Source organism: Bombus terrestris, chromosome 13 (assembly GCF_910591885.1).
Source record: "Bombus terrestris chromosome 13, iyBomTerr1.2, whole genome shotgun sequence".
Lineage (NCBI taxonomy): Eukaryota > Metazoa > Arthropoda > Insecta > Hymenoptera > Apidae > Bombus > Bombus terrestris.
The window spans coordinates 8,115,705-8,136,091 of record NC_063281.1 but is presented as its reverse complement, the minus strand read 5'-3'; the positions used below and the strand labels follow the sequence as shown (position 1 = coordinate 8,136,091).

At 41.5% G+C, this 20,387-nt stretch overlaps 1 protein-coding gene across 7 annotated transcripts in view; it reads left to right on the top strand.

Moving 5' to 3' along the window:
* LOC100642535 (probable nuclear hormone receptor HR38) overlaps positions 1–20,387 on the top strand; it is a 56,439-nt gene that overhangs the window by 26,809 nt on the left and 9,243 nt on the right. For 3 of the 7 annotated variants that reach the window (XM_012315322.3, XM_003400042.4, XM_012315323.3), the window contains exons 2-9: positions 3,693–3,919; positions 5,838–6,079; positions 6,339–6,848; positions 7,351–7,681; positions 7,873–8,181; positions 8,865–9,099; positions 9,559–15,986; positions 16,073–16,357. In XM_012315322.3, the coding sequence (XP_012170712.1) occupies positions 3,693–3,919; positions 5,838–6,079; positions 6,339–6,848; positions 7,351–7,681; positions 7,873–8,181; positions 8,865–9,099; positions 9,559–9,815 (2,111 nt within the window). In that variant the 3' untranslated portion in view covers positions 9,816–15,986; positions 16,073–16,357. Of the gene's footprint in view, positions 1–3,692; positions 3,920–5,837; positions 6,080–6,338; positions 6,849–7,350; positions 7,682–7,872; positions 8,182–8,864; positions 9,100–9,558; positions 15,987–16,072; positions 16,358–17,321; positions 17,381–17,467; positions 17,651–17,722; positions 18,077–18,152; positions 20,169–20,387 lie in introns of those variants that run through there. The other 4 variants (XM_020866212.2, XM_003400043.4, XM_012315321.3 and 1 more) reach the window with 3 other exon arrangements.

Below are 20,387 nucleotides of genomic sequence, written 5' to 3'. Positions count from 1 at the left end.
AAATTGGGATTCCCAGTAACAAGGACATCAGAACAGGAATTTCAGCTTAAAAGAAGGTACGCAAAAAAGGAGTTTCGGCGATAAAAATATAAGAACAATTGAGGAAAGAATCTCAGCAATGAAAACAAAGCGTCAGAACGCAAAAGCAAGAATCTTTAATAAAAAAAAAATAACAATACAAGATATTAAGAGAAATACAAGTAACCAGAGCAACATAGCAAATGAAAATCAACGTCCTAAAAAAGATGCACGCAATAAACAACGAAGTTCTTTAAAAACTTAAAACATCCTAAGAGCCACGTGCTAGAAATCTAATAAAAACCGAATGTATCGTATAGAACTTTGCCATTATTGTATAGACTTCGCAGTACCGACTTTGAAAACAATCTCTCCGCTAAAATCTCTGAATGCGAAAATCAGGCGTGAAAATAAGAGAAATTGGAAAAGTAATACCAGCTTCCAGAGAAGTAAAATGCGATGAGCACGGCTGCTAAAAGGAAAAAGGCAAACGAAAGGCTGGCACACGACCGTCCCTACTTAGTAGTGAAAGGGTTAATTATGATCGTCCAACTGGAGAGACGCTCGGCTCGTGTGGGCGAACCGATGCGAGCTTTAAATCGAAGATATCTCGGTACGCGATTATATGTCGCGTACGGCTGCAAGACATGATCAGGTCCTACTTTCTCTCGTGCACGCACGCTCACCCACCACCGGTTGCTAACGTCGTTAGGTGTGCCTGCATACGAGACGCGTCGATTGATCGGCAATATAATTCTCGAGGTTCGAAGGTAACGTTGTAACGAAGAAAAGTCCTCCGATGCGTCTATTAATAGCGTCCTTCTTTCTCTTTATCTCCATCTCTCTCTCTCTCTCTATTTCTCCTCGTAGCTACGGGTTTTCTCATAAACGACACGTTAGAAAGAAACTCGCTGCCAGAATGAATTATTCATGAAGGATATCAATTATCTTGGTAAGCCATGAAATGAAAACACGTGACTGGACAATCGTTGCAATTAGCCCGTAACTTATAGGAATTTCATGCCTAATTGTGGCTGTATACTCGTCCGATGCTACCAAGTAACAGTGACGTCAGTGATGACTCTTGTCTCAAGCGGAAAGTGGGTCGTTTCGTTATGAAAAACAGCACAAAATTTTCACGCCTGTCTTCCCGGGATATGTATCACTCAACGACTCTTATAAACTATACACAGAAGTCTTTCGCAATTCCTGAATGTCCAGAATTCCTCAGTTCAATTACACAACTGCGGAATCTGTCTATTAACACGCTGATCTACGACAGTGCATATTTTTCTCTTCATCTATATCTAGCGACACACAAACAGCGTTTAATAGTCCTGCGTAATGTCATCTTATTTGTCAAAGCAGCCTTATGTATTCACATAGAAAATTACTCAAAGCTCTTCGTTCGACATTCATCCGATCCTTCTAATCTTCGTTGGATACGGTACACGCGAGACGATCGAGAGTGGAGAAGAAGGAAGCGAAAGGAAGAGCAGATACAGGAGACTGGAAGGAACGAGTGGTTAATTCATGAGAGCAAATTGTTGAGAAACGGAGCAAGTGGCTGTGCGCGGCGTGGCTGCACGTGGTGGCACGTGGAGAGGCGTGGTTCGTGGGAGGGCCGTGTATACCGGTGTAATCCACTTGGCACACGCTGTTCGGCTAACCCTACTCTTGCTCGTCCGTTCGCTACCCTACCCTGGCTACCTCTGCCTTTACCCTGCCTACGATGCTGTCGGTGCTAGCGTTGTAGAAGTTAATCGAGTCCTTCCGTGCACGTGCACACCGGCTCAGGTGCAGCCTGTTTTCTCTAGTATGCGCTCCCGTAGGTGGGATCGGTTCCACTCGCGCCTCTCCTTCGCGGTCTCGCTGATCCTCGCTGTCTGATAGGGCTCATTGTTTTGGATCGAGCTATCTTAATTGGCGGAGCAACCACCTTGCACGGGTTACAACGAGAGAGGAAAGGAAAAGGTTAAAGGTACGGGTGAGAGAAAGAGAGTGGGCTATACAGGCAACATTTATGACTTTTCGTTAGGTAATGACAGACTTCTAGCCCGATCGATCTGACTGCGTTGAGATTTATGGCCGTATAGATCCGATTCCAGCCGCGTTTGCATCGATACTTATCGAGCAAGGCTTGTGTGCAGTCCCTTTTAATTCGCCATAACCGGTGTCGCTATCGTATCGAATCACGTCGCACCCTCTACACCCCTCTACGATTAATCTCCGCCACGGTGGAATCGTTTACGACTCGGCTATGCCATGTTTCACGACGTGAAAAACCACTGGGTGGTCCTCTCACGATCCCCATTGCGAAATTCAATCGAATCGCCGGTCTAGGTGACCGTGACTATCTCTCGTTCGCATCTTCCCTGATCCTTCGACGAGTCGAAAGGATGGAGCACTCAAAAGAGCAGAACGCATCTGTTTAACTCATCACTTGTTAATGTCACTTTCTATTCGTTCTTCTTTACATAACGTATCAATTAATCGAAACGTATCAATTTCTAGCCTTTGTAAGAGAATTGTAGCGAACAAAGTGTGGTAATATTATACTAAGAATCGAGTGAGGCGATATTTATTAAAAAAAAAAAAAAAAAAAGAAAAAATGTAATAACTATGGTGATAATGAAAATGATGGAAACGTGATGGCAGGTACTGACAATTTTTCTTATATTCCTACGTTCTTTTAAGGTTCGTTTCATGCATAGATTCTAAAGATAAAAGGCGAGCGATCTCTTCGTTGACGGGACGAGGTATAGTCATCCCTCGGGCGTTAGGGATAATATCGCGTAATAATAATCGAGCAGGGGGTATGGTGGCTGTCTGCATAGGACGGTAGTATTTTAAATGCCAATGATTTCATGTCTCCCTGGGGTGTCGGAGCTACCCTATATAGGACGAAACCTCGGCGTCGAGGACCTCAGTCGACGACGAGAATTCGACGACTAATAAGTCAGTACCAGATAGTGATAACAACCGGTTAAAACGAGTAGCGTCAAACAAGAAAAACGGGAACCAGTGAAAGTTGTTTCCGAATTCCACTGGCTGCCAGGCCATCCTTGGCCTGGTGGTCGAAATTTACTTGTACTTCTAAGAATCGATCTGTGCAAACGCGTTCGTCTCTCACGGAACCAAATTCGTTCGAGTTCGAGGCCTCTCGATTTTAAATTGGTCGCAGAGATGATCACCATGGACGCCGGTCACTCTCAATATCGTAGATATTGTACGTACGCAGTTGTTAACTAAATTCTCGATTCGCGTCACGTCTGGACACAAAAGAAAGAAAAGATCATGGTACTTTTGTAGGATAGAAATAGTCCGGCGCGTACATTCAACGCGTCATCGCGGGGAATACGTGTCAGAAAGTTTAGTTTCTCATCCCTCTTTGTTTCATCATGAAACAATAAACGCGTTGGCTTTGGACCAAAGAACTTTTCATCATATTCTGGAACAATGTCCTCGATAGACGTTATATGCGAGCCACTTTTTATTACAGAAAGGAAAAAATGTAGAGAGATGCGTTAGTCGAACTGTCGTAGATTGCTTAGCCGCCTCTGTAATTGGTTTTATAAGATGCATAATGTTTAAGATCGGTGCATTAAGTCGAAGGAATTTAAAGCGATCTCGCTGCTAGCAGTAGCTTCAGGATGTGTTGCGTTCTGTTGCAGGGCAACTGCATTCGCCGAACGGTGACAGCGATAACAGCAACGGTAGTCAGCGTGCGGTGGCTATTACACGGAACGACGTAGAGCAACAGCAACAGCCACATCGCCAGCGGCATCAACGGCAGACAACAACTACTGTTCCAGTTCTCGCCTGCACGAATCAATCTTCTACAACCACGACAACCACCGCGTTCACGGTAGCATCAAGCATGCTTCTCCTACAGACGCAGGTAATGTAATGTCCAGGTTCGCCCTTCAAACCCTTTCCCCTTTATTCTTTATTATTGATTATAATCAGGTCAGCAAGAATTCACTCTGATGCGCTTCGCGCACCCTTTTTTGCGCGACATTACTCTCAACGTTATATTACGATCGATGATCCATCTTCTTTTCTTATATTTCCAAATCTCGCGTCGCTCTTTAGAATGCTACTCTATTTCACGTTTTTCGTAGCATTTGCTTTTTTGGAAGTTTTCCCGCGGTCAGTGACCCCTTCTCTTTAATTTTCTTTAGTACTATTTCGTGCATTCGGATTTAAAATTAGACTCTGTCGTTCTTAATTGGCAACAAAATTGCTAATAACAGCCCTCCATAGTTATACGTGAAAACATGTTTCTTAACGCGATCGGAATTTACGTGAACGTCGTCTGGCGGAACCAGCTGGTAATTATCGAATCCCGTATTTAGTGGGTCGCTTGGGCTCGCGGAACTTTCACTATTTCACTATCTTATCTGTCCCGTGGTCTTCGAACTCCGCGAGTGTAGCTCGACCCGCAACAAGATCTGCCCTCCTACGTTCCGGCGTTCTTGATCGTCATCTGCATTCGCTTATCGTGCACCATCTGCATTCCTGCCCACGTACCCGGATCTCCAGTGTCGTCCTACCTGTTTCTATCCCTTCTCTTATGTTCATTTTCCGTCTTGGAAAGTCTTTTCGTTGGAAACGTCTGTCCGCGGGATCGTCACGCGTAATTAAACGGCTGACAACACTTGGTCTAGCTGTACCACGAAATTGGTAATCCTACGTAGAGAAGTTACACGCAGCCACGCTTTCATGGTGTCGTAATTGCTCGTAGGAAGTTTCGCAAGGAAGAATGGGGGGTTGAACGGCTTCGAGAGGCCGTTTAGAAGGCCGTAGCCAGGGTTATGGTAGGCTGACAATTCGATCGTCGGCTCTCGAGGGAGCGATGAACGAAATGTCAGCTCAGAAGCGGAACCAACCCGGCAAATTGAATATCCACACCCCATCCTACCTCCATCGTACTGATATCCTCCAATAGTTACCTGGCCAGACGTTCGTCCGCGTCCTTGTTGCGTCCATGTTGTCTTCGACTCGATTTTCATTTCCCTTCTTGGAGAAATAAACGTTGCTTTAATTATTATATGTTTCACGCTGATATTTTTATTTATGCGGTATCGACGCGACAGTCGACCTTAATATCTTTAAGTAAAATGTCAGCCGATATTTATAGTAATATTCGTATTAAAGATCGTTTATAATAATATAGGGAAAGAGATTATAAATCGAGACATCGGTGTTCGTAACGGACAAGATAGTATTGGACATGGATTATTAGAGTCACGTGGATCAAGTACGGATTTTATACGGTTATGGCGAATTTGAATTAGAAAGAAGAGATTCGTCCGATTCGATTAAACGTAGGAATCTCCGCGTGACTGTTTGAGTTACAGACAACACGCGATACGAGAGCCCACTTCGCTCTTCTCCGACATCCTCACTGCGCACCTCAACTGTACATCGATGTCTCGACACGGCTCGCAATTGTGGTCGAACAATGTTACCGCCTTGCAGTCGAGTACTTCGATTTGCCGCTCGCACGGCTCTTCCGACGTTGTCCGACATTGTAGAAACAATAGAAAAAGTGTACCAGTACCACGGAATTGAATTATCAAGGATCGACAGATATTTCGTGGTCCAATTAACCGTTGTTTGATGTTCTTTATCCACCGAAACAATATTAAAATATTATCAAATCTTTTTACCAAACGTAAAAAAGATCTTGTTCGAGTTTGGTGCAGCTTTGAAAACTTTAAATAGTTGAATAGTTGTCGATTTTACAAAAGTTGAATGAAATCTCAGTTCGCGATTGAAAATGATCTAACCGAGGTTCAATGCGTTTTTTCTAGAGTCCTTTCGGATGTAGCACTCTGGCGGATTTACTGAGTGCCTCGTACACGGATCCAGCGGATGCAGGAAGTCTACCGGAGGAGCTGGATCCATTTCCAGAACTGCAGCTGGGTAATCCGCAAGGAGTACCCACGGCTGACGAGTCTGCCCAAGCGCAACAAACGGTACACCATCAACAAGCACCACAACCGCCTCCATCAGCAGCTCCTCTTCCCGAGGACGTGCAACCAGACTCCCTTAGGTACCGCTCGTTGCTTTCAATCTGCATTTCACCTTTCACAGATAGAATCTTAGATTTGACCGATAGGTAAAAGATAAATCATAGTTGGCATTCTGTCATTACTTTTACGATTCTACGAATCAGCTTGTTCTACGCGATTGCACGTTTCATTGTGTGATTTAACGATCATCATCGGTAGCATGAAGAAAGATCGTAGCTGGCATTTCGTTCGGACGAGTCGACCGGTCCACTGACATTTAATTCTGATCTGTCTGAGCAGCAGTTCTACACCCCTGCCAAGTTTCCAAGAAACCTACACGGCTCAACGGTACACCAGACAGGAACTGCAGGTTCTCGGCATCAAGATGGACGAAGCAGAATGTTACGATAACTCGGTGTATCCATGCGCCACCGGACATTATCCCACCGAATTTTCGCCCACATTGCCCTACCACGACCACAGACAACAACATCTTCATCATCACCATCAACAACAACAGTCAGCACTTCCTCCGCAACAACAACATCATCATAATCACCAAGGTTATTTCGCGACAGAAACGGCCCCAACTCCGACCACCGCTGTTCCTCCCCCATCGAATCATCGACAGGACTCGCCATATGGTGCAGCGGTCAGTGTACCCATGGTGTATGGTCCATCACCGACCATAACTGGCGGTGCCACACCGGTTGCACCAACGGACAATTACCCTACCGTCGACAATGTCGTCGTAGGGACGCCTCGTCCACGGAGGGCGTCTCTACCCACGCAGAGGTCAGAGTCTGCGAGGTAATGAATCGTAGCCGACTTTCATTATACGGGGGAATATTGATTTCAATGCTAATGTGTACTGTTGAAAACAATTAGAGAATCTCTATTATGAGTGGATCTATTGTTAATCAAGTGAAGAAGTTTTATAGAGTTCGTACAAATTGACATGTTGTTCGTGTGATACTGCCGTAAATGTAAACTTTAACATAAGATGCTGGGAATGGATATAACATAAAAAGAAGTTTTTTAATTATTTGGAGCAGTGTAGTTGTTAGATATGCTTTTTTTTTTAACAATTTTATATAAGCTCTTGAACCATTTGTAATGAATCAGTTATCGAATAAACGACTATACAATTTCGTTTTCTTTTTTAACATTAAAATATGGCATTTATCCGGGAAGACTAACGCGTCTATCCGAGATGAATTTCCTTCTCGACTTTGTTCGTTCGAAGAAAAAGGAACTTTATGTAATCTTTTGGAGTTCTGAGATTTTAAAGAAACGTGTCTTTCATTGACAGCAGTAGCAGTACAGAATCCCCGAAAGCACGCGGCGGAAGCGGGGGCACTGGAAATTCTGTGAGTTCTCCATCACCTGGAAGCACAACCAGCAACGAACGAGCACCGCCAAGTCCCAGTCAATTGTGCGCTGTTTGTGGTGACACGGCAGCGTGTCAACACTATGGTGTGCGTACCTGTGAGGGCTGCAAAGGGTTCTTCAAGAGGACCGTGCAGAAAGGCTCAAAATACGTGTGTTTAGCAGAGAAAGCTTGCCCCGTTGACAAACGCCGACGGAATCGTTGCCAATTTTGTCGCTTCCAGAAATGCTTGATGGTCGGTATGGTGAAAGAGGTAAGTGGTAACATTCGAATTCATTTACCAATTCTTAAAAACAAATTACTCACCATGAAAGATATACAAATACTAATTATAAAATTATTAAAACAAGATAACAAAATAAAAAATATTGGCATACCTTGAAAACATTATTTTTCGGAAGAATATTGAGAATTCGGATATAACGAAAGTTATTCGTTTAATAGGTTGTAAGGACGGATTCCTTGAGGGGTCGTCGAGGTAGACTACCATCGAAGCCAAAATCGCCACAAGAATCGCCACCGAGTTCTCCAGTTTCCTTGATTACAGCTCTGGTTCGTGCACATTTGGACACGACACCCGATCAAGCGACATTAGACTATTCGCAGTATCGACAATCGAGTCCTGGCGATCCGCCTATCACAGAGGCCGAAAAGACTCAGCAATTTTACAATCTTCTCACTACGTCCATCGACGTGATTCGAACTTTTGCCGATAAGATTCCTGGTTTCACGGATTTAGTACGGGAAGATCAGGTAATGTAAATATTCTCATTAATAATTCTTATTAATCTTTTCGTCAGCCTTGGATGATATGCTCGTGCAACCATATGCGAGTCGCGATATATTGTTTATTACGTATCGACGAGCAATATCTGTAAGGGAAGCTTTCATTAAAGAAATCGATAGCTTGTACATTTTCTAAAAGGTCAATCCTGACGAGCCTACGACATGTCTAATCGACGGTCTGATTGGTCGGTTATCTAGTTGCTAGCCTCGAGCCACCGATGAAAATAACATTCTCTCGTAACAAAGTTGCTTTTTTAACAATTTGTAACTCGCCTTCCACGATTCACGTATACCTTGCATACATATCGATGGAAACGATATAGCGAGATCAGGCGTTAAAGTTTACATGTTTAAAGACCGAAACATGTAAATGTAAATTTTAGGATTAATAAGAAGTTCGAGCCTTGTTCAGGCCCCTACGACGTCAACTCAGAACTAGTTCTTTCTTTCAAGTAGATAAATCAGCGATGAAGAATTCTCTGTCAATCTTGGTTACCAGTGACGTACGGTCCTGAGTACGGCTAGATCAATCGGTATCGCCGTTTAACTTTTTAATTTACGATCTCGTTATATCATTTTCATCGACTGTACGTATTATAAGCATAATTTGGTTGTCTAACACGAGTTTTCGTTATTGCTCCCCTTCGTAGGAGTTACTTTTCCAGTCAGCCAGTCTGGAACTCTTTGTTCTTCGGTTGGCGTACCGTACAAAACCAGAAGACACCAAGCTGACATTTTGCAACGGTGTGGTTTTGGCATTGGAACAATGTCAACGTAGCTTTGGCGATTGGCTCCACAGTATCCTCGAGTTCAGCAAAGCTCTTCATATTCTCGACGTAGACACTAGTGCTTTCGCCTGTCTGTGTGCTCTCACCCTCGTTACTGGTAAGTTTCATCGAAGTTCTTGTTTTTTTTTTTTATTCGAAAGAATATCATAAGTATGAACGTTGCTTTTCTATTCTGATTTACCCTCGATTCCTCTCTCGTCTATTTGACGACTCTCCATTAGGCGCGATCGTCTGGTAGATAAATTATTTATCGATCAACCTGTTAGTTATTGATGCGACGACGAAAAGAAACCGCCATCGTTCGTGTCTATTGCACGCGATACGTCGACGCGATTTTCCTCGCGAGTTGCATGTGCGTGCTCCTTTTCGGCCAATTCAGCGACGTCGTAGAATTACGATTGCACGCAACATCGGCTTCCCTTCCCGTTTAAATTGTCTAGCGAATCTGGAAATCTAGCAATTTTCGTTACAAACCGGTTCATCCCTATGTCCATCGAGTGATTGAAATTGGATCGATTGATAAAAAACGCGTATGTTTCTCTGCTTAAAATTACAGCAAGGTACGGCCTGAAGGAACCTCATCGCATGGAGCAGCTGCAGTCGAAAATAATCTCGTCCCTTCGCGATCATGTCACCTATAACGCCGAGGCGCAGAGGAAAGCGCACTATCTATCCCGTTTGTTAGGTAAACTACCGGAACTGAGGAGTCTGTCAGTGCAAGGGCTCCAGCGTATCTTTTACCTGAAACTGGAAGATCTGGTCCCGGCGCCACCAATGATCGAGACGATGTTTGTCGGTAGTCTACCGTTCTAATCACCTTCTCGAGCCAAGCCTAAGGCTTTATCTTCGCGTAGAACAATTTACTCTTGAGATCTTGTGCGGTTGCGTACCTACTCGATTAAGTTTCCTTAGTTCTTATACGTATACGTAGGTTTTACTATCTTCTTGCGTGTACCCTCACATGGTTTTCACACGAGTGTTGACGCATGAATCGTCGTATACCACGGCAGTCAGCTCGATGAATACTGTCGAGACTGTTTGTCTCGAGGCTGACTCGTCGTTTAGATGTTTTAGCGAATAGATGCGTGCATGCGATCGAGTATCGTGCAAGTGTACATTGGAGTGAATGCACGCGCGAATGGACGAGCCGGAAGACGTGGTTTGTCGCTAAATTTAAGACAAAGTTCCCTGTGCGTGTATGGATGAGAGACGGGTGGATGAGCGGGGCGCATGTCTTCGTGATGTGTCAGCGGGCAGACGCGAGTGCTCGACCTGACAACTGTTACTATTGTTACTACTATTATTACTGCTATAACTATTTTAACACTGTACGATGTAACAACTATTCTTGCTATCGAAAGTATCGAGAACCATGTAACGAAGGTGAACTCGGTTTCTTGGCGGATTATCGGGGCCCACGGAGAAATGACAGTGAAACAAACGGTAGATTTCCCCTTTCGTAAGAGGATCTAGCGTTTTACTATGCGTTTATAGGTGACGAAAAGAGCAGTGGCATCCGGAAGATTAATCACGGAGTGTTTTATCAATTGATAATTCTAAATGCTACGCTATTTCTCGCAAACATGCACAAATGAAACGAAAAAAAGAAAAAAAAAAAAGAAAGGAAAAGTATACAGTACTCGTTACACACATCTTATACGTACACATACACATGAATTTTTATCACTTTTCTACCTACTTTATACATGTATAAGTCGCTACGTCAACGAACAAAGTCGCTACGTTTCTTTCATTGCTCATGCTGCATCGATTGCCCCCGACGATCCGCCCAATCGGGACGAATATCTCTTCTTTTGGTAAACAAAAATGTACTTATTACTCGTCGAGGAGAAAGAAGAGAGAACGCATTGACGATTCGCAACATATCAGAGCAACGACGGAAGAGCGGAGACAAGTAGATTATCACAGATTATGTTAGTAATTAATATTCCTCCATCTACCTTTTGTCCCACTTCTAAATGAATTTCGCTCTTCCGTGTTGATAGTTTAGGTGTACGTAGATCGTGACTGTGATCACACTCGAACGTCGCGATGATGCTAAAATGAATTATTGGTAGAAAATCCTTGTTTCCTTGTTTCCTGATTCCCTGTGCTCGTATTCATGCGAAACTCGTGTCCTTTGGCTTACTAGCTTCATCGATCCGAGGCTAATCGGTGCTCTGTCATCCCCTCCTGACCCTCGATCGCATGGAATTTAGTATCATTGAAAACGTGTGAGTGTCTTCCAAGTCACGTGGTCGAGATCCGCTCGGCTCAAAATAATTACCACTATTCTTGCGTTAATGTGATTTTAGACAGCTAAGGGAGAAGAAGAATGAAACAGGACCCGAACGTAGCCGATCGGCTGCACGATCCATCTGGACGAGCATAAGAGGAACTGAATATACGCGCATAGCGTCATTTCGATCGCGACCGATCAGCAATGAACAGTGGCTTCGTTACGGGTCCGGCATAAAGTTACCTATTACGTTATGACATTTATTTTTAATCAAACTAACGTAGACAGTCCTATTTATACGTATACCGCGCCGCTACTACTACTTATACTATTACTTGCTACTTATTAATTACTATTACTTAACTACTACTTACCGCTAATGTTACGATTTTATGGCGTTACTGTCGCTACTACCGCTGTTACCATCCGCTACCTTCTTACCACCACCTTGTGTTACCATAACTTGCTAAATGCGTAAGAAACATCGTCGACGTTAAGCACTCTTCGCCGCTGCAATATATCACCAGGATAAAAAAAACGTCTCCTTTGCATGTAAAAGAAATAATCAACCCTAGACTGGATTGCATTGACGCACGATCCAAAGAAGCTGTAGGGGACCCATGATGAATTTCATGGAAGATTAAAATCACTATATCAAGGAATCGTTGATGGTTAAGTTGGCGTAATATTTCCAGCATGGCCCGTTGAAAATGGCCATCTTAATTGTTCGGCAACAATACTTTCCTCTTTTGTGTGTATGTTACTTGTCAACGTAAAAGTACAACCCAGTAAACCGATCCAACCGATACAGCGTTTAAATCGCAACATTAATCTTAGTACACCTAATTTCAGAAAGACACGGTCCGCGTGGCGATCGCCATGTGGTTCTTCTAACTTAACGAGAAGCAGGAAAACACGTTAACGATACATATATGTGCACAATAGGTATAAAATAATTACGTGTGTATACGTTACTCTCTACTCGCTGTGTGTATCCGCAAATGTTCCACGCTTTATAAGGAAACAGAGAGGATTCGAGTTCGACCACGAGCTGAATCGTCTCGATTCACTTTCTTTGATTTCTGCGCAATCGTAGTTTTTTTTATAAAAGTCGAATTTCATCATTTCCCACTCTTTCTTTCGTCTTTTATATATTATTTCTCGATTCGTTTTTTATTCGGTACTATTTCTTGTGCAAGAGTTATCGATTGCTAGCCATATAAGAGCTTCCGTTTAGCGGCCTTTCGTTACGGAAGAGTACACGGAGAAAGCAGTAATTAACGTCGAGCTTCATTAAACGGTGCTCGAGCAGACGTAATTCAATTTTCAAGCCTGCACTCGCGATTAAGTTGTGAGTGTCAACAACAACAACGCTTTTCTCTGTGCAAACGAGCTTCATTGGCATTGGCCGCGTGTGTGGAAACGTTTGCGGATGGATACGATCGCAGGTGTTCGGTGAAACGAGAACAACATATGCCCGGCAAGAAAGCAAGGTACAAGTATCCGAAAAGGGGACACGTCACTTTGAGTTCTCTTTTCGAATGAAAATTAGGATAACGCCGTGGAAACGAACGGTTTCGTTTATTACCTAATTCGTCATATCTTCGATCGACCACTATGTAATAATGAATTTTCAATTAAGCGTAATGCTCTCTTTCTAGCAGCACGTATTAATATTTGATCCCCGTTTTCGGATTATATGACACAAGAACAAAATCCGTACGTTTCCATCGTGTATGTATAGAGCGCATCGAGTCCAGAAGAGATTTAGAGGCTGATGGAATTCGTCAAATTAAACGGTGCTATTAGGCTAATTGTGATTAACGAGCGCTTAACGAATTCGAGAGTTCTTAAGTTTCTTGCCTCGCTCATATAATAGAGGGGAAGAATATTTTTGTTCCTATTACTTAAGAAAATTAAAGGAAGCATCGCGACCAGTTTCTAATCCCCTATTGGAGTAGAAACAATTTAACTCGTGATTGACGTGCTCCGATTACGATTCCGCCAAATCTTTCCTGGACTCAACGCTGATTAGCGTTGTATTATTTTCTACGATGCTACGATATGTAAATTGCGCGTGCACCTTTCCCAATTTAGCGGAAAGGGTTACAAGAAAAAGAGATAAAGAAAAAGTTTTAAAATCTTATATAAAACGAAAAAAAAAGAATCAAAGCGAGGAGGGATATAAGAATGAAATAAATTAAAGCGGAGAACAAGGGATCTCGGATCGTTCGAACGTAGAAATATCTCGAATGAAAAACGAGATCATCTCAAGTATTGTTGTTACTGATTAATTGTCATCGCTGTAAAATGAACAAAGGCCAATTCCATTAGGTGTACTTTATCCTCTTCCCTCGATGTAACAATAAATGTTCAATCAACGGATGATTTAATTTTTTTTTTTTATTGAGCTTGTCGTTCTTTTTCTTTGATAAAATAAAATTGAATGTTGCAATGTGGTACGTCCGACCTTCCATGTGGAAATCACAGCGTTTATAAGGAGTTCGAAATCGAAATTCGTTCCCTTTCCGTCCAAAATATGAGATAGAACTTTTCCATGTTTGTTATCGTGCGTTGTATCGTTTTCTGTCCCGGATCAAGTTTTATGAAGTCATACGAAAAAGAAGAATAGAAAAAAAGAAATAAAACGTGGCAAACTCTCGTTTTCGTACGGACGTTTCTACAACGATCGATCTGTACTCTGCCGTACGAATATCTGCGGATACACCCATATACACTACATGCACAAATACAAAGTACACATCGGAAGTGGTAGACGTTGCACCGAAAGCAAACAAACAAATTTACACACGTTGAATGTATCCGCGTGATATGTTGGTCGAAATCTCTGTCGGTCATCGAGCACGTTGGAAGGATTAAAGTAAGAAAAAAAAAAAAAAAAAAAAAAACAAAGAACGAGAAGTGGTAACAAGCAGAAGGGGAAGGAAATAAAAAAGAAGGAAAAAGAAAAAGGAGGTAAAGAATAATATAATGTCGATCGATAATGTCGATATGTAAAATCGATATGTATTGACGGCCGTACAATTGAAAAGGAGGTGCGAATTATTGAAATCGATCGATAATTCGCCGATTATTTAATCAAGTACAATTTGTGTTCTCCTTGCAATTTGTTCACAACGACAATAAAAGGAATTGCAAGGGAAGTTTCCCGACCACCGGCCTTTTCACCCCTACGACCGTCGATATTTAGCAACACGTTAACATCGTTCTACTAAAAATTTGTAAAGTATTCTAATTAAAGATGTTTTACCTGATTCGCTGTAATTCTGTGCCGAGTCACACATACACACAGTCCCTCTCTCTCGCTTGGTTAATTATTATATATATATATATAATATAATATAATATAAAATGATATAATATATAATTATTATATATATATACTTATAAATATATAAATATAATGAAGTAATATAAATATAAATAAATATATATATATTATATATACTTTCGATATGCAAACGAGAAAGCAATTTAAAGGCATGATGTGAGAATACAAAAACACATATATTGCGACCATTATATTTTATAAATAAAAGAAAAATTGATATGTGATATAGATGGTAAGGCACGCGGACGATGCGTTGCGATGCATTACGAAAGCAAATGTATTCTGTATATCGTTTCATTAAATCTATGAAAATAACCGGCGCCTTTCTTCTTTCGTGTCAGTATCCCGACGTGTCTACGACAACAGTGTAATTCTTTACTAGTTTCACAAACAATGAAACAGATTGTTTTATCGACCAATCTCGGGGAGACGCGTTCGCGAGGAAGCGCGTCAACGGAAGTCGTAAATTCCCGTTACGATTAGAATAATCGACGCCACGAACAGATCGATCCCCTATTTCGATTAGGATAATAGAGGTAGTTTAATGAGTATAATGTTTGATTAGCAGTTCAAAGATAGTATATATTTCCAACAATTTTGTAAAGAAGATAGCTACGCTGATGCGTAAGGTATAAGTTAAGTATGTGAATGATTGACGGGTGTAAACCCGGTAAAGAAATATTGCTGAGTTAAAGTAGTGAACCCAGTGCAGAAATGATGACTAGTCTGTAGTCGTAAATCGAATCTAGAGATGTCGACTGATCTGTAGTTGTAGATCAAGTGCAAATATGTTGACTGATTCATGTTTTCCCATTTTTTACCTGATAAAGCAATAATCACAAAGAACCTTTTGACTCATCGATGTTTTATGGCACTTAAGGGTCTCAACGGTAAATCAAGAACTCTCGTTTTATGAACGTTTCTTAGGATTATTGCGACTCGCTTAATTATATGTGCACAGATAATGGTCGCCTTGACCGTAGTGAGTCCCCGGTCGTAAACAGTATTAGTAGCAGAAAAGGCTTTGTTGCTCTTTCAGATAACATATATTCTAAAACTTCTTTTAAAAATAGTTTTGTCATATTTTAGGATTATAAAGATACCATAAGATAGGAAATATTCGAAAGTGTAAGAAACACAAATGTAATTTGTGACAATTTACAACTTTAAGTGCACGATTTCAAAATTAACCGGCATAACGGCTGTGTCGAGCGCGCATGCGCTACAGTCCTAGCAGATGGCGTAGATGGCGCCTACGTTTCTATGTGCGCGTGCGCGAAGGAAATTTTGTACGGCGCACAAAGAAAATAGTCCGTGCTTGAAGAGACACGACGATCTGTTGGAGAAACGTGACGCTCGTGACAGTAGCTTTGCAACGTTTACGAAATTCACGGTAAGGGTCTGACGGAAGTACAAGGTATACATTCGGTATATTATTGTGTCGAGTTAATGATCAGAAGGTTCGTCTGCGTGTACTAGGCGCGAGAATATCAAAGGCCGCAGATATTACTACGCCGCACGTTGTGGAAGGAAGCAGAAATCGAGTACTGGCAGGAAGTGGGTAGAAGGGGGTACGTCGTTGAGCTAGTTGATTCGGTGGTGGCTACATGTGGCTGTCTGCCGGTAGCGACAACGAGACATTTCCTATCGAGGCATAAAAAATTACGTTTTCTGATAATCGATAGACGAAAAAAGCTGAAATCATGCAAATGGATCCAACGACAGTACAGCTTATCCAGGTTCTAGAGAGAACCGTCTCCTCGAGTAAGTCATTTTGATTAATCAGTACTTCAGATTATTGGCGACATCTTAGAATTAAGATTAATTTTTCTCAGTTATTTTATTGCTCTTAATGTTGCTATCGTTGTTATTTTATGAACGACATAAATACTTCGTTTTTGTCTCCTTATCGTTTTGGCAAGCTTGCCCGGAAAAGTAAAGTCCTACCGCGTGCGCGTCCTTTTTATATTCCTTCCGGTGTATTCATGGAGTACTTAGTACCAACGTTAATTGATGGTTCCTTTGATTCATTTGGAATAGTTTGGCGTCGATATGTTAACGTTTAATCGGGATCTGTCGTTTATACGAAAATACGTCGCATTGTATTCCGTTTGGCTGTTGCTAGGGGCTTTGTTCACGACCGAAAAAGTATTGTCCCATGTGACGGTTACTCGTATTGCACGTCCCCGTTGTCGGTTGGCACGGCGAAGAGTGCATCTTGCTTTTCTAACCTCTATCGTTACTTCACATTTTTTACCAGCTTGACATAAACGAAATGATATGATTGATCCACATGAAGAAGGGACAAATATGAAGTTTTAATATTTCTTAGAAAACAAAAATTTATTTTTCAATATATGATGTCACATTCTCATATTTTCTCATATATTAAAATAAAACATTATTTTATTCTGCACTATTTTCAACTTTCACTTATAATTTTAAATAATATATAACACACTAAACTCTAAAAAATGTAAATTATTCATTTTTCATTGTACATCTTAAATAACTACTGCAAAATTTGGAAAATTTTAATTCCCAATGAGATATGGCCCATGATAGAGCACCCACAGAAGTATGTTGAAAAATGTTGAACTCAAAATTTGATAAAAATGGACATTATCCCTTTTGTTCATGGAACCTTTATAAATAAAAAAATTGATATTAATTATGTCTATATTTATAATACATTTATAATATAAAAGTAATTTATGCGCAATTTCAGACAAAAATGAGTTGGAAGCAGCTCAAAACTTTCTTGAGCAGGCAGCAAGAACTAACCTTGTAAGTTTTTTTTTTTTTAAAGAAACTTTTGTGAGGTATATGTAAGAGTTTGGAAAAGTTATAAAAAACTCATTGTTCTTCTTTTAGCATGAATTTTTGCAAAGACTCAGCGGCGTGCTGGTTAATGCCACTGCAAGCCCAGTTGCTCGTATGGCAGCAGGTCTTCAGCTCAAAAATCAACTTACATCTAAAGATCCAGATTTAAAATGTCAATATCAACAGCGTTGGCTTGGTATTCCTGTAGAAACAAGGGAATATATTAAGAAGAATGTAAGTAACTTTTTCAGTTATTTGATGATACATTTCCATGTAAAAGCATATGATATTATTCTTTATCAATAGATTTTTGGAGCACTTGGAACGGAGAACAACAGGCCAGGTTCTGCAGCACAGTGTGTTGCATATGTAGCAGTTGCTGAATTACCTGTTCGTGAATGGACCAATGTCATTCATCTGTTAGTCAATAATGTTGTAAATCCAAGCAGCACAGAGATATTAAAGGAAGCAACTTTAGAAGCCATCGGTTATATTTGTCAAGATATAGAGAGCGATGTTTTGGTACCTCAGTCTAATGAGATTCTCACTGCTATCATTCATGGTATGAAAGGATCGAGTACCTCGCATTACGTTCGCCTTGCAGCTACGAGTGCACTCTATAATTCGTTAGAATTTACCAAAGGAAATTTTGAGATAGAGGTTTGTATAATTTCAAGAATAGAATATAGGTTTTTAATAACAACATCTAGTTTAACCGTTTTGCTTATGTACGCAGACTGAGAGAAACTTCATTATGGAGGTGGTATGTGAGGCAACACAGTCCTTAAACACCCAAGTTAAAGTAGCTGCTTTACAGTGTCTTGTAAAAATTATGTCATTGTATTATCAATATATGGAGCCCTACATGGCTCCAGCACTTTTCCCAATTACTCTAGAAGCTATGAAGTCAGATATCGATGAAGTTGCACTGCAAGGAATTGAGTTTTGGTCAAACGTATCTGACGAGGAGGTAGATTTAGCCATGGAAGAGGGCGAAGCTACTGATGGTGGTAGACCGCCAGTCAAAGTATCGAGACATTATGCAAAGGGCGCTTTGCAGTATCTGGTACCTGTTTTGATGAAGAAGCTCACTAAACAAGAAGAATTTGATGACGAAGACGATTGGAATCCCTCAAAAGCTGCTGGAGTGTGTTTAATGTTATTATCCTCTTGCTGCGAGGATGCCATTGTTCCATTCGTTCTTCCTTTTGTCAAGGATAACATTAAAAGTCACGACTGGAGGTATCGGGATGCGGCATTAATGGCTTTTGGTTCTATTCTTGGGGGCGTTGATCATGCTACCTTGAAACCTTTGGTAGAGCAAGCAATGCAAACGCTTATCGAACTAATGTACGACAGCAGTGTCGCGGTAAGGGACACAGCTGCATGGACGTTTGGTCGAATTTGTGAGATCATACCACAAGCAGCGATTAGTGAGACATACCTGAAACCATTGTTAGAGGCTTTGATAAACGGTTTGAAGGCAGAACCTCGCGTTGCAGCGAACGTTTGTTGGGCGTTCACGGGTCTTGCAGAAGCTAGTTACGAGGCTGCAGAAAGTCTCGAGGGACAGAATCCGGAAACGTGTTGCATGTCTCAGTACTTTGATTTTATCATTCAGAGATTGTTGGAAACGACGGATCGTCCGGATGGAGCTCAAGCTAACTTACGATCGGCTGCTTATGAAGCACTGATGGACATGGTGAAGAACTCTCCGCGCGATTGTTATTTAACCGTGCAGAAGACGACGATGGTAATTCTGGAGAGATTGCAGCAGGTACTGCAAATGGAGACACATATCCAGAGCCATTCGGATCGTGCTCAATATAATGATTTGCAATCGTTGTTATGCGCAACTTTGCAATCTGTGCTACGTAAAGTTACACCAGAGGATGCTCCGCACATCTCTGATGTAATAATGACAGCATTATTGTCTATGTTCAACTCGAATTCTTGCAAAGCCGAGGGTGTACAAGAGGATGCTCTCATGGCTGTTTCGACTCTAGTCGAAGTCCTTGGAGAAGGTTTCTTGAAGTACATGGATGCATTCAAACCATATCTTTGTCTTGGCTTAAAGAATCATGCAGAATATCAAGTTTGTTGCGCCGCTGTTGGTCTGACAGGAGACATTTGTCGCGCTCTAAAAAACAAAATGTTACCCTATTGCGATGAGATCATGACCCTCTTGCTGGAAAATCTTGGCAATAATTCGGTCAATCGTTCCGTGAAGCCTCAAATCTTCTCCGTTTTCGGTGATGTCGCTCTCAGTATTGGTCCTGAATTCAAGAAATATTTGGACGTGGTACTTCAAACATTGGCTCAGGCTTCTCAAGCAAATGTAGATAGAAACGATTACGATATGATCGATTATCTGAACGAATTACGAGAGGGCGTCCTTGAAGCTTATACTGGTATAGTACAAGGACTGCGCGGTGATGTATCGAATCCTTGCCCAGATGCGGCAATTGCTCTGGTAGAGCCGCACGTGCCCTTTATTATCCAGTTCATCACGTCGATAGCACAGGACCGTGAACATTCTGAAGGCAACATTGCAGCTTCTGTGGGCTTGCTTGGTGACCTTGTCACCGTGTTTGGAGTAAAACTCTTGCCGATGGTAGAAACTGAACCGCTTACGGAGTTCTTAACTAAGGCTAGACGATCACGTACTGAGAAGACTAAGACTTTGGCTAACTGGGCTGCTAAGGAGATTCGGAAGCTCAAGAATATTGCTAACTCTACGTCCAGTTGGTAAGTAATTTTTCATTGCTTTATTAATCATTTCCTTCTTATATTTTTTTTATTCGTTTCTTTTATTATCAATAATTTCCGTGTGGACTATGTGTGGTGCGTGTATATTCAATCACCTGTTATCCATATCAACTTACCGTTTTTTCCATTTCATTCTTTACTACATCCCCCTTCATTCTACGCTACTACCTTCCTGTGTAACTTACTAAGATTATTTTCTCGA